Raw genomic sequence first — 15133 nt, 5'->3', positions numbered from 1 at the left:
CAATTAGTACAAAACTGTACTAACTACAAGTTAGTACAGGCAAAGATCAGTTGCTGCTTGTCTGAGTCCATTTTATGTGTTTTTTTTTTTTTTGATGGTGTCTCGTTCTGTCACCCACACTGGAGTGCAGTGGTGCAATCTCAGCTCACAGCAACCTCTACCTCCTAGGTTCAAGCGATTCTCCTGCTTCAACCTCCCAAGTAGCTGGTACTATAGGCACGCACCACCATGCCCGGCTAATTTTTTGTATTTTTAGTAGAGACTGGGTTTCACTGTGTTAGTCAGGATGGTCTCGATCTCCTGACCCTGTGATCCGCCCATCTTGGCCTCCCAAAGTGCTGGTATTACAGGCATGAGCCAACACTCCTGGCCCATTTTATGTTCTTATAATAAAATACCTGGGGCTAGGTACTTTATAAAGAAAAGAGGTTTATTTGTCTTGTAATTGTGGTGGCTGGAAAGTCCAAGAGCATGGCACCAGCACCTGCTCAGCCTCTGGTGAGGGCCTTCATGCTGCTTCATAATGTGACAAAAGGTCAAGTAATTCACAGGAACAGGGGTCCCCATGACTGAAACACCTCTCATTACACACTACCTCTTAATGATTCTACCTCCCAGCACTGCCACACTGGCAATGAAGCATCAACATGAGTTTTGGTGGGGACAAACCACATTCAAACCATGGCACTGCTCTACTACTTCTGTTCCAAGTCTGTTCTCTCCCCATGACCTAATATCCTGGCCCTCATGGTCCATCTTCTCTTCAGCATCTTTAGTGGGTCTTCTCTCTCTCTCTCTCTCCCTCTCTTTTTTTTTTGTCTGTCTCTCAGCTGGATTGTTTCTTGGATCTTGCCTCTTCCCACCAACTGCATCTGGACACACTATTCTTCTGCAACCCTGTGGAAAATAATTAGAAATGTTCATTGGGCCTTGGGCCCTGTTTAGATCTAGGATGATATAAGAGGTGCTTTAAAAATTTCTTTTCTGTTCACGCCCACCCACTACCTTCATCCTCTGCAAAAAGCCAATATTACATTTCAACATAAGCATTCACATTTCTCCATCTGAAACTTTCTGGCAGTTCCAGCTGCCTATTGACTTAGAGTCGGGGACTCACCTGGCCATTGAATTCTGGAAGCCTTTTGAACTTTCCTCATTACCTCCCAACCCCATTGATCTTTTCTAAACGTGTTTTTAATTATCCACATCAGCAAGAGGTAGTTGGGAAATGGGATTGTTTTTATTAACCATCTGCAAAATAACCTTGTAATGTAATTAGTACAATGATAGAACTTAAGAGAAGAAAGAGATCATTGAAGCCATACTCCCCAATTTGGATGGATAAGGAAGGTGAGGCCCAGAGAGGAAAGGTGCCATCTTAATATCATACAGCCAGTTGGAGACAGACATGAACATTTTGCTCAGGTTTCCTGATACTTGATCCAAGCTATGAAAGGGAAGGGTGACCTGGTAAGCAATGGAGGTTGATGACTAGGGGGACATAGCTTCTCCCCAAAGTGGTTGTTGCTTGGGTCTGTATGCTTGCCAGGAAGCATATCTCGATGCAGAAGTAATCAAAGTTTATTATCTGGATGGGATATTTAGGCTAAAAGAGAGACAAGACAATTAATTACTTGAGAAGCTCAGGAGTCCTAAGCTCGTATGAGTACTTGGCATTAAGAGATAGCATGCTAGAGAAGAAAAGGTACAAGCTTATTTAGTCAGACACATCATGGTTCTGTATGGCTCTGTAATTTTAGATGCATTACCTCTTTAAGCCTTAGTTCCTCATTATAATATGTTGCTATCTCACAGGGTTGTTTACTGTTCAGTGCCTGACACATGATTGGTGCTTAATATATATGAGCTACTTTTTTCCTTGGGGCCTCTGAAGCTCTAGATTGTAAACTCAGGGTGTGACCGTGGGGCCTGACTTTGGATCCATAAAAGAAACTTTGTGGATACAGTGTTGGTGTGTATATGTGTGTCTTTGTGAGTGTCTGTGTGTGTATTTTGAAGGGAGATACTAATTCGTTCATAAGGGAAGGACATCAGCAACACTGGGTCCTTGTTCCCTGCTTCCATCTCTAGGTATATTTCTGTGATTCTTTCTCACCTTACCCTTACCCTCCACTTGCATCCTTCCCCCAAAAAAACAAAATAAAGAAGACTGCCTAAGGCCAGCCTGACCTCATTAGGATGTGGCTCAGCTTCACTGCTGCCATCGACAGGGACAGGGGTGGGTATGCTGGGGTTGAGCTGACAGCCAGACTATTAACATGCTAATGTCAGGGACTAGAGAACAGAGCTCATCTGTGTTCTCTTGGCAAGCCTCCCTTTCCTGCCCACTGTTCAGCCAGGAGGCTCAGGACAACAGGGAGCACCTCAGCTACTACACTGAGGTACTTACCCTATTTCTACCCTCAGGTCCACCCTAAACCTGTGTAAGAGGAATCATGACTGGGCTCTGATCAGGGTTGGAAAAAATCCTCTCAGAACCCAGGCACAGCATGGCTTCAGAGTCCTTCACAGTCCCTGTTTTATCTTCTCAAACATTCTTTATTTGGGGTATTGTAAATGGAACTCAGTCTTAAGGGTGTGGGTACTACCCCCAGTTGCTAAGGATAAAGGACGATATATGGGAGCAACCCAAGAGAACAAGATGCAGGAGTTAATCCAACAATCTCCACATTCAGTCTTTAATCCATCATGGAAGTGGAAAGTGGCATGACATTGTAGAGGGAGGGAGAAGGTGGCAGAAATCACTGGATATGCATGGATTTGGAGTCAAACAGACATGGTTTGAACCCTAATTTTGTCACTCATGACCTGAACCTTGGGCATTTCTTCGAACCTTGTTTTTGATATATATAAAATGGGCCTAAATATAAGTCTAGCATAGGGATATTATGAAAATTAAAGGAGATGATGGATGTAAGGTTCTTGGTATGTGTCAGTGCTCATAAGTAATAGATCCCTTTCCTACCCCAGCAGTACTTTGTGCAGAGAGATGCTGACATCAGTTCTTGATTGCTGCCCAAGTGTATTTTCTTGCCAGACCCTGAGCACCTTAAAACCTTTAAGGGCAGATATCATAGTGACTTCAAACTTTGTGTCAAACTTTGTGTCACATAGAGGAGGTATTCAATCAATGGTTGGTTGTTTTGGTTTTCTCTTCTAGGTGGTGAAAACTATTGGCTTGAGGGAAGTTTGGTTCTTTGGTCTGCAGTACCAGGACACTAAAGGTTTCTCCACCTGGCTGAAACTCAATAAGAAGGTAACTGCTTATTCCTCGGTTGGGTTTAGAATTCTTTTCTTTTCCAGAACATTCCTGGGAGGGTACCATGTGCTAATTGGCAAATCCTGGATACCTAGGGCTGTGTTTGTGACTGGGTGGTCTGTTGACCACCTGGATCAGAATAAGGACAGAGGACTCAGGCAAGTAAAAACTCTTGCTCTGTCTCCACTTTGACTTCTAACAGCAACAATGGCCAGCATTCAAAGAAGAAGAGACTCTTTCTACTGGGAACACTAGCTTGAACTTTGACTTGTTTTGGATCAAATCCATTAGTGGCTGTTCAAGAGAGGATTGGTATCCCCTTCATCTCTCCAAAGTCAATGGCTTTAGGGGATTTTTTTTTTTTTTTTGAGAAGGAGTCTCGCACTCTCGCCCAGGCTGGAGTGCAGTGGTGCCATCTCAGCTCACTGCAAATTCTGCCTCCCAGGTTCACGCCATTCTCCTGCCTCAGCCTCCCGAGTAGCTGGGATTACGGGCACCTGCCACCACGCCTGACTAATTTTTTGTATTTTTAGTAGAGACAGGGTTTCACCATGTTAGCCAGGATGGTCTCGATCTCCTGACCTTGTGATCCGCCTGCCTCGGTCTCCCAAAGTACTGGGATTACAAGCGTGAGCCACTGTGCTCAGCCGGGGATTTGTCAAAAAGAGCCACAGATTCTTGAACTAGAAAAAAAAAAAATCTGAAAGATCTCACAGTCTTATGCTGCACCTTCTCCAGCAGTCAACTGATATCTGAACCCCATATAGATGTTTCCCTCTTTCTTGACCTTTTACCTCAGTTGGACCCCAAATGGAATGGTTTGAGTCCATGCAAGCTCTCCACCCCAAGCAGCATCTCCACGAGAACCTGGTAGCCTTCCATCTTCGTATCCTCAGACTGGCTGGTCTTGTCCTTAGAAGTCTCCATACTGTCCTGCAGTTTGCTTCTCTGATTGTGTCTAGGGAGTAGGTACCCCACCTTCTGCTGGTAAAGTCTTGTTTTCCTAAAAAGTTGAATCTTTTGCTGGACAAGTGTGGAGCCACTAGTATTCCATTTCAGGCTTTAAAAAATGGTCTAATTTGTGCTCTTGTCTAGCCAATTCTCAATCCTTAGTCATATATCCTAGTCCTTACTTTGCTAATTTATGAAATTGGAGGAGACTTATAAGACAAGCTGAAAAGAAGAGCTTATGCCTACTCTCAGAATTTGGGGATAGTTGGATATAGTCAGACAAAAGTGGTTTGAAGACTTCTGATCATCAGTCGGTATTAAGGTAATTTCAGGAAGAAATTCCCAACAGAAAGTGATTACAGACATGGGATTCAGTCCCCAGTGAAAGTAATGTATTGTTTTTCTTAATTACCAGGGGGTTGCCACCCAGCTCTCTAAGATTATGCAAATTGATGATCTTTCAGTGTGTTTCCCCTACCCCACAGCCACTCTGTCACCCTTAAAACCTATTTTTTGAGAGTCCATAACCCTTACTGCTCCCAGGTGACTGCCCAGGACGTGCGGAAGGAAAGCCCCCTGCTCTTTAAGTTCCGTGCCAAGTTCTATCCTGAGGATGTGTCCGAGGAATTGATTCAGGACATCACTCAGCGCCTGTTCTTTCTGCAAGTGAAAGAGGGTATTCTCAATGATGATATTTACTGCCCGCCTGAGACTGCTGTGCTGCTGGCCTCGTATGCTGTCCAGTCTAAGTATGGCGACTTCAATAAGGAGGTGCATAAGTCTGGCTACCTGGCCGGAGACAAGTTGCTCCCACAGAGGTGAGGTGATTCCCTGCCCTCCTTTGCCTTGGCCATAAGGGGCTGCAGCCCACAGCTGACCAATCCCTGCCCCACAGGGGATGCCAGATCTGTTCCTCTCCATTGGGATCTGTCTGAAGACTGTGTTATGCTGCTCAAGAGACATTTGCATATAGTGTCATACTCTGTTGTTATTTTTCTGGCTTTCCAAATAAAAAGCCTTTTTTCCCCTCTGTCTGCCTGATTACAGAACTTTATTACCCGGGAGGCAGGTGCTTATGTAGAACCAGAGATTGAGTAATTTCTTTCACCTCTCCCTGGTTCCATTTTCTCAGTTCTTTTTACTGATTTAGATCTCTTATATCAGAAGTTCACAGGGGAGAGAGAGAAATAAGCAAACCAGGGACATGGAGAACTCAAATAGTCTTTTAATATTGACAGCTAGTGTATAGAGCTTTCTCCTTTTGTAAACTTCAAAGTCAAAAGCTCTAAAACCCTCATTATTTTTGTTTTTGCATCACAATAACACACAAAATGAACAAAGCAGGCATTATCCTTATTTCCTGGCCGAGGAAATAGAGGTGCAGAGTTACTCACACTGACTTTCCCCATCTGCTGCAGCTCATCTGAGGCAGAGCCAGAGCCAGACCTGGAAGCTTAGCACCTTAATATTTTAACACTAAATTTTTTCCAACTATACACAATGGCCGTTTCCATAGTCTTTTGGATTAGAAGGAAAAGCTTTGCTTCATTCTGGGAGCCTCAGTCCCACTGGAGTTATGGCATATATGTACAACACACTCATAAGATATTAGGGATAGTGCTTGTACCCTGGGGACTCTCCCTGAGTCATTGCCATGATATCTGAGATGGCATGTTTAAAGCTAACCTTGTTTATAATCTAGTTGGTCTTGGAGGTTGGGCCTGTTGGTTTTTCTCAAAGCCATTAGGACTCAGTTCATTGCTCTGTAGCCAAAGGCCATTCTTTCATTTCTGAGAAGTATTCTTATAAACATAGACTGTTGGTCCCAAGAGGATCTAGGAGAGAGTATACCTGGCTCTATGAGGTCCATCCCTACTTTTAGCCCCTCAAGTCAGCACAAACTCCTGATGCTTTATTGCTATGCTTAGGGACCACAGCACATCATTTGATTTGTGGATAAAGGTACAAAGGAAGGTGTTCCCCTTGTTGTTTTTGATCATCCATTCTTGTAGCTCTCTTACCTTTCAGGCAATTCCTTGTGTCTAATTTAATACCTTTTTAGCTATAATTTCAGTCTGCTTCCAGTGTGACCTCAGTTGGCTGACTCTACATCCTCTTTGCATCAGCCCCTTAGAAAGCTAAATGGGCTTCCCTTCTCTCCTGCACAGGGACTTTTGCGCTTTAAACTACTCATCACCCATTGTCTTTCCAGAGTCCTGGAACAGCACAAACTCAACAAGGACCAGTGGGAGGAGCGGATCCAGGTGTGGCATGAGGAACACCGTGGCATGCTCAGGTAAGCTTTCCCAAGCAGTGGTGGGCCCCACCTCCCTTATAGGGTGAATGAGAATGCGTTCTGGGGAGAAGAGACAGATGACAAGGGACATTGGTAGATGTTGGAGAAGAGGGAACAGGGATGATAGAAGGCAAACTAGGACCATTATAAGGTTGTTTTTTGTTTGTTTGTTTTGCTGAATGGTGGTAACTGATAGCACAAACAGTTTTGACTATCAAGAAATGGAGGGGACCTCAGGATGTCCAGGGAGCTACTGGGCCACCAAGGACTCCCCGCCCCCTGCCAGAAGGAAATAAGGAAGGAGCTCTTAAACATGGCAAAGCATTTTTGAGGGTTGTCTAGTTGAAGGACAAATATCATCATTTTGCCATAACCACATTCTGAGCCCTGCTAAGAATGTGTAAGAGGCTGTCACAATGAATGAGAGAAAGAAAATTGCTTCTGTGGCAGCCAACATGCCAGAGGCCAGCAAGGGTCAACCCATCTTTATTCCCTTTGGGAGCATAGACCCTAGGTTTTTGTTAGGAGATTTTGCTTTGCAAAAGTCATGCTATGCTCTGTTCTCCATCATCTGGTTGCCTTTTGTGCCCTTTCCCACTCCTGATAGCAAGATACTTGTCAGAAGTACAGAGTAAGCAGGCTTTCTCTCTCCTTGGGTCTGACTCACAAGCCCCACTTTGTGACCCCCAACTGTGTCATTTAGGGAGGATGCTGTCCTGGAATATCTGAAGATTGCTCAAGATCTGGAGATGTATGGTGTGAACTACTTCAGCATCAAGAACAAGAAAGGCTCAGAGCTGTGGCTGGGGGTGGATGCACTGGGTCTCAACATCTATGAGCAGAATGACAGGTATATCTCAGATCTCTTTTAGTTTATTTAGGTTATGTTAACATCTAGGGCTCACTTTTCACCAAGGAGCAAGGCCATAGCTCTTGGGTCCCACCTCAGTTCTTTTTCTACCTAATTTAGTCCAGCCCAGATGATTTCACAACTTTCCTTAGGCCTCTAAATCCTGTATTGACTAGACTCACAATGTCAACTGTGGTAGCCACCAGCCACATGGGGCTATTGAACACTTGAAATGTGGCTACTTTGAATTGAGATGTGCTGTAAGTGTAAACTACACACTGGACTTTGAAGATTAGTGTGAAAAACAGAATGCAAAAATGTCTTAATATTTTTAAAAATATTTATTTACATGTTCAAATGATAATATTTTAGATATATTGGGCTAATTAAACTTATTAAAATTTTATTACATCCATTTCTTTTTACTTATTTTCATGTAGCTACTAGAAAACTTAAAATTATATATGTGACAGTCATTATGTTTTTATTGATTTGTGCAGGCCTAGACTGTCTTATCGGGATATATTATGATTAGTCTCCTGTGATAATTAAATGGCTTTTGGCCTATAATCCTCTCACTGTAGCCTTATCTCACTTGCTTATATTTTTCACTTGGTGTGCTCTTGGTGAGAATGGAGATCAATAGATTATTGTTCCATATAACTGCTGAATCTTGGAGTTCATTATTTACTTTTTCTCTAACTTTTGTAAGCTTGGATAGAAGAAACTCAGTTAAATAGGGCTGGGGATTCCCTTGAGGAATTGTTACAAGTTCCATGCCTCAAACAAAAACATAACAAAACAAACTCGAGACAAGGAATCATATGTTAGTTGTAGTATCAGGAGATCCTTTAGTGAACTCAATGCTGGCAACTGACCTGGTGGCATGTGATGACACTGGCTGAGCTGGCACCGAGTCTACCTCCTCCAGAGAGAAGTGTTTGTTTGGCCAAGCTTGGTGGCTCATGCCTGTAATCCCAGCACTTTGGGAGGCTGAGGAGGGAGGATCGCTCAAGCCCAAGAGTTCAAGACCAGACTGGGTAACATAGTGAGACCTCGTCTCTATTTATTTTTAAAAAAAAGAGAGAGAGAGAGAGAGAGAGAGAGAGAGACATAGAAGCTTGGGGGTGATGTGAGGGCAAGCCACCAGTTCTCTACGCCCTTCTTGTCTTGCCCTTGTCCTGATATTATTGGTTTCCATTTCTACAGACTAACTCCCAAGATAGGCTTCCCCTGGAGTGAAATCAGGAACATCTCTTTCAATGATAAGAAATTTGTCATCAAGCCCATTGACAAAAAAGCCCCGGTGAGTGATTCCTCCCTCTGACCAAGACGGGTACTTGCCAAGGCCTTCTATAATGAGCAATCATGCTATTCTATTTTTCTCTTCCTTTGCTGGTTTGTGTGTGTGTGTATGTGTGCGTGTGTGTGTGCGCGTGCATGTGTGTGCACACATGCACGAACAGGAAGCACAGATAGAGATTGGGAATGGAGGGAGATGTTGATGCCAAAAATGGCCAGCAGACATCCTGTAACTGATTCTACTCTGCTACCTGTCTCCCTCACTGTGGATGAGGGAGAGCCACAGGCAGTGTTAAGTACTGCTTCTTAGCCGTTGTCTCTGCCGCCCTGAGATTCTGGGGTGGAAACCAAATGCATCTCGTATTTCCAAGCCCCTGGGGTCCCGAAAAGTGGACACTGTTCACATATTTGATTCCTTTCTTTTCTTTTCTTTTCTTTTTTCTTTTCTCTTCTCTTCTCTTCTCTTTTCTTTTCCCCTCCCCTCCCCTCCTCTCCCTCCCTTCCCCTTCCCTTCCCTTCCTTCCTTTTTTGACAGAGTCTCGCTCTGTCGCCCAGGCTGGAGTGCAGTGGCACAATCTTGGCTTACTACAACCTCAGCCTCCCGAGTAGCTGGGATTACAGGTGCATGGCGCCGTGCCCGGCTAATTTTTGTAGTTTTAGTAGAGACAAGGCTTCGCCATGTTGGCCAGGCTGGTCTTGAACTCCTGACCTCAGGTGATTTGCCTGCCTTGGCCTCCCAAAGTGCTGGGATTACAGGTGTGAGTCACCATGCCCAGCCCTTGATTTCTTTTTTTTATTATGGAGAAATGGCTGTGACCAGAGAAGTACAAATCCCAAGATGATCCTACAAACTTCTTGGTAGAACTTGACTGCTGCCCTCTCAGACTTTTCTCCAGAGCATTCCAAGACCAAAAAAGTGCTTTAACTTCACTCATTTCTCTAACACACTCGCCACACTTCTTACCCACTCAGTAGCCTGCAGCTAACAAGACCAGACAGCTGGTGATTGTGGTAGGGTAGGAAACTGAGCTGAGTATCTCCTTTTCTGGGATACCTCATGTTCAACAAGGCCCAGTGACAATACTGCGCCTGACCCTTTTCATGAAGGCTCAACCATTCTTCTCCAGCCCTGAGGTGTCTGAACTTTCCCTGCTAGGGACTTTACACGTTGTCTCCTTAAACCCTCAGCAACATGGTCAGGTAGGTAGTAAGTAGCATACTAATTTTATGGTTGACAAAACTGAGGTTAGAGAGATGGAGTGATTTGTTCAAGATAACACAGCTAAAAATGGTAGAACTGGGATTTGTACCTAGGTGATTTGACTTTGAGAGCCTGTGCTCCCTCCACTGCACCCCAAGCTATATGAGACAGTAGCAGTGTGTGGTCAGTGGCAGAGGAGATGGCGGTTAGCCCGTCAGCTGGTGACTTTGGTCCAGTGGTATTTGTAGTAGCAAACTCAAACTCACTGGATTTTCTTGTGTGTTTTCTTTTATTGCTACTGTGCTCAACTTTTATCAGAAAAAGTTGAGTAACAAAGCCAGCTGAGATCAAGGGCTCATTTTAAAAACAACAACCAGGACAAGCAGTGATCAGGAGATTTATGTATTTATATATGTATTTACAGCCTGCCTTGTTCCAAAAAGGATTTAAGGGACTGGCTCTAGGATTTGCTTTCAGGAGATTGTAGAAACAGTCCAGTCACCCATACTGCACCCACCAGCGTATTGTCAGGGGTCATTTGGCTTCCAAAAGAGGTCACCTGAGACCTAGCATGTTCCCTAATTAGCAGAGAAAGTTTGAATCCTTCAACTTGATTAAGAGTAATTTAGGATGCTTTCATAAGCAAAGATTGAAAGAAATTGTGGGAAGAACACGGGTTTCAGAGTCAAGAAACCTGGGTTTCTAGTCTTTGGTCTGCCTGCTGTCTGACCCTGGGTAAGTCACTTTACCACTCTGATAATTAGTCTTCCCATCTGTAGTGCAGGAGGTTAGATTAAACATTCTTTTCAGTGCTTTTGGATTTAGCTTTTCAGAAGGCAGAAGATCACCTTCACCTGGCCCTCCGAATTCTTTCTGATTGCTGATTTCCCACCAGGACTTCGTCTTCTATGCTCCCCGGCTGCGGATTAACAAGCGTATCTTGGCCTTGTGCATGGGGAATCATGAACTATACATGCGCCGTCGCAAGCCTGACACCATTGAGGTGCAGCAGATGAAGGCACAGGCCCGGGAGGAGAAGCACCAGAAGCAGATGGAGCGGTAGGTGCTGCACACTGATGTGGGGGGCCAGGGCTGGGGCAAGGAAGCTTCTCAAAGGTACCCAGCCTGCTAAGTCAGGACATGAGGCCAACCTAGGACTTCATAGATAAGAAGTTAGACACCAATGTTCACATTTATTCAGAAAACATTTACCAAGTTTGAGGGGCAGTTTTTACAGAGCTGGATCTAGCAGGAACCTGCCCTGTAGGACCTCACAGTCTACTCAGTCTAGTAGCAGAGAGAGGGAAAACAATATATACATAACTCAAGGTACAAACGCCATGCCATTCATTCACTTAATAAATATTTATTGAGCAATGAATAAGAAAAGACCAAAAATCTCTGCTTTTGTGAAGCTAGCATTCTAGTGGGGAGGAGACAAACATAATAAATAAGCAAATTATGTGGTACATAAGATGGTTAAGAATTGCTATGGAGAAAAAACCATAGAAGAGGGGTGGGGAGAAGGGTAAGCCAAGTATTCTGAGGGCTCAGATGGAGAATACCTAGCCAAGGGAGATAAGAAGGTTCCTGGAAGAGGTGCTAGGGCAAGAAAAAGCAAATACCTATTCCAGATTTGTAACAAACTCTGGGAAAAAGAAGCCTAGAGCTGGGCTTTAGGGCAGACAGATTTGGACCTGAGGACTGATGCACTAGCCATAGAGATTACTGGACTTGAAGCACTTCATCCCAGCAGAGAGCCAAAACTTGTCTCCCTACAAGGTATATAGGGCAGGTCTTATTGGACCATTTTCAAGATAGGGGAACAAGAGCAAAGCAGTGACATAGCTAAGGTCACCCAGTGGGTTGGTGGGAGAGCTAGGATTCCTGACTCAGGGGCACATTGACAGGGCCCCGTGTACACTGGCCTATGTGGGGCTGTGATATGAGGACAAAGGTATAGAGGTAAGGGAGGGTGGCCCAAACTCACAATCCCTGAGTGTGTTGAGAAAGTTGGGTTGAGAGACCCAGAGGCAGCAAGCCTTGCAATTCCCCAGGCTTTTTTTTTTTTTTTTTTGAAAATGGAGTCTTGTTCTGTTGTCCACGCTGGAGTGCAGTGGTGCAATCTCAGCTCACTGCAACCTCCGCCTCCCAGGTTCAAGCGATTCTCCTGCCTCAGCCTCCCGAATAGCTAGGGCTACGGGCGCATGCCACTACGCCCAGCTAATTTTTTGTATTTTTAGTAAAGACAGGGTTTCATCGTGTTTGCCAGGATGGTCTCGATTTCCTGACCTCATGATCTGCCCGCCTTGGCCTCCCAAAGTGCTGGGATTATAGGCGTGAGCCACCATGCCTGGCCTCCCCAGGCTTTTATGGAGCTTTACTATCCTGTTCTATCCATTTTATCTCCTTCCCTAGTGCTATGCTGGAAAATGAGAAGAAGAAGCGTGAAATGGCAGAAAAAGAGAAAGAGAAGATTGAACGGGAGAAGGAGGAGCTGATGGAGAGGCTGAAGCAGATTGAGGAACAGACTAAGAAGGCTCAGCAAGGTGAGGCTTGGAGTCACCTTGGAGATTGGGTTTTTCCAGACCTCACTCTGAGCTGGAGAACCTTCTTCCTGAGCTGTACACACAGACAATATAGTTCAGGTGTGGCTACAGACTAGAAAAAGAATGGGCAAGAAGAGAACTCAGAACTTTCTGCCAGCTTTGTCCTGGGGTGGATCATTTCCAGGAAGGAAGCTAATGTGTCATCTTTATCTCTGTGCTCTTCACTGCCTTCTCCCCTCCTTTTCTGCCCAGAACTGGAAGAACAGACCCGTAGGGCTCTGGAACTTGAGCAGGAACGGAAGCGTGCCCAGAGCGAGGCTGAAAAGCTTGCCAAGGAGCGTCAAGAAGCTGAAGAGGCCAAGGAGGCCTTGCTGCAGGCCTCCCGGGACCAGAAAAAGACTCAGGAACAGCTGGTAAAGCTGTGGGATGGACTGGGGTTTTGGGAACTGAGCTTTCTTCCTTGTCTGCCTACTTACTTATAGATACTTTTGCTTACATGCTGGCTCTTTAGAGCAGGCTACCACTCCATGGGCTTCCAGCAAATAACTAGTTCAGAAGCAAGCTGAGAAGTCACTAGTGTGGCCCAGGAATTTTTGCAATCTTCCCTAACCCTTAGTTTCTGTTCATTTTCTTTACCCTTGGGTATCTGAGCTGATTGGCCTGGCAAAGAAAAGGGAAGGAGAAAGGAACAAAAGGAACTCATACTTGAGTTCCTGCTGTATGTTGCTGTGTTGGAAATATTTCCCTTTTCCTTACTTATTTCTTCTTCCCAGTAACCCTATGGGATTAACCTCATATGAGATAATATGCCCAGATAAGGAAATTAGAGCTCAGAGAAGAGATTCACCAAAGGTCACACAGTTGTGGCTAAATAAGGATTAGAACCCATTTCTGCCTCTGTTTGAAAGCTTTGCTCCCTGAAATCACATGCAACTGTGTCTATGCATTTTGGGATCAATACTTTCATCAATACTTTCATCAATACTTTCATCACAGTTTGGCATCAATACTTTCATCACAGTTTCCAAGGGTTCTGTGACACAGAAGTGAAGAACCTGTGGTCCAAACTCCTTGACATATACTCTTCCCCTCTATTGTTGGAGGTGGGAATATAGGGAACCAAGACCTGTCTCTCATGAGGAAGCTGTCATGGGAGATTTACCCAAGGTGTGCATAAGCTTTTTTCCTTGTTCAGATCACCTTGTGACACTTGAGTGTCTTTCCTGTACTTGTCCTGGGAAGAGTCTTAGTGGAATCCTGAGCATTCTAGGATATCAGGAAAGGATCTGCCACTTCAGGAAGTGACCCAGTGATGGCCAAAGCTTTACTGAGGCCCCAGCTGCATACTTGCCAAGAGGGGCATGGGGAGAGATAATGAGGAAGGGACAGAGATGGCATATTGTTTGTCTTCAGGAGGCCTACAGTCTAGGTGGGGGAACTCTGACTTGAAGTGGTGGTCAGGAAAGATGGGACTGGAATGAAGTGGTGTGGTAAAAGAGTCTCTGAGGCAGCAAGCAAGTGGAGCAGTAGGTCCCTTACTAGTCCCCCAGGGGAACTTGGGTTGAAGACACCTGGGTTCTGAGGACCAGAAGGCCCAGCTCTCACAGGCTTCCAATTTTTCCGTAGGCCTTGGAAATGGCAGAGCTGACAGCTCGAATCTCCCAGCTGGAGATGGCCCGACAGAAGAAGGAGAGTGAGGCTGTGGAGTGGCAGCAGAAGGTAAGACACAGGGCGTAAAACAAAGCATTGAGGGAATGGGTACCATATGCATAGGTTACAGCTCCTTAGATTCCTTATGTTTTGGCTCCCTCCCTCTTTCATACTTCCTACAGCAGGCATCATGGGAGAAGGTACTCATGGTTTCCTCAAAGTATTGGAGTTCTTCAATACCTTTAGGAAGTTGGTACAATTGCTCTTGTTTTATGGCTGAAGAAACTAAGGATCAGGCAGATGAAGTGTCTTGTCCTACCTGGTGCCTGCCTCTTGCCAGACCATTCTAGGCATATACAGGATGCCACAGTTTAACTGGTCTCACTGAAAGTCTTTCTCTCCTTCTGTCGCTGTACAGGCCCAGATGGTACAGGAAGACTTGGAGAAGACCCGTGCTGAGCTGAAGACTGCCATGAGTACACCTCATGTGGCTGAGCCTGCTGAGAATGAGCAGGATGAGCAGGATGAGAATGGGGCAGAAGCTAGTGCTGACCTACGGGCTGATGCTATGGCCAAGGACCGCAGTGAGGAGGAACGTACCACTGAGGCGGAGAAGAATGAGCGTGTGCAGAAGCACCTGAAGGTATCCGAGTAGGGCCAAGGGTCAAGGAGACTATATGCATTGATTTAGTAGCCCATGGTATTCTCTAACCATCATGGGAGATAGGTATAAGATCCTGTCCCAGTGCTGTGTGGGAGCCCAAGCCTTTCTTAAGTGACAGCTTTAAGGATAGGTACCTCTCCCTTATTAATCAGACCTTGGGCTATCTCTTCCCTTTTTGAGATTTTCTCTCTGCCCCACCTCCCACTCACTACATTCACCTCTTACATTAAGAAAATATCTAGCTGACAAAATTCCCACCTGAATCTTTGGTATGTTGTTCTACTCTCAGAGAGTACCCATTATCAGCTGGTCCCCTAAGTCTGTTTTATTTTATTTTTTAAAAATATTCTTGCCCCACTGCAGTTCTAACAGAGTTGGAAATGACTCAAT

The 15133-nt window shown here is 44.9% G+C and overlaps 1 protein-coding gene across 1 annotated transcript in view; it reads left to right on the top strand.

The window, feature by feature from the left end:
- LOC105476700 (moesin) overlaps positions 1–15133 on the top strand; it is a 75750-nt gene that overhangs the window by 58282 nt on the left and 2335 nt on the right. Inside the window, exons 3-12 of the mRNA XM_011732864.2 lie at positions 3182–3277; positions 4775–5049; positions 6444–6527; positions 7231–7377; positions 8587–8683; positions 10776–10939; positions 12299–12429; positions 12682–12842; positions 14056–14148; positions 14498–14722. Of these exons, the coding sequence (XP_011731166.1) occupies positions 3182–3277; positions 4775–5049; positions 6444–6527; positions 7231–7377; positions 8587–8683; positions 10776–10939; positions 12299–12429; positions 12682–12842; positions 14056–14148; positions 14498–14722 (1473 nt within the window). The remainder of the gene's footprint in view (positions 1–3181; positions 3278–4774; positions 5050–6443; positions 6528–7230; positions 7378–8586; positions 8684–10775; positions 10940–12298; positions 12430–12681; positions 12843–14055; positions 14149–14497; positions 14723–15133) is intronic.

Source organism: Macaca nemestrina, chromosome X (genome assembly GCF_043159975.1).
Source record: "Macaca nemestrina isolate mMacNem1 chromosome X, mMacNem.hap1, whole genome shotgun sequence".
NCBI lineage: Eukaryota > Metazoa > Chordata > Mammalia > Primates > Cercopithecidae > Macaca > Macaca nemestrina.
The sequence above is the reverse complement of the archived record's forward strand: the minus strand, read 5'-3'. Positions and strand labels throughout refer to the sequence as shown.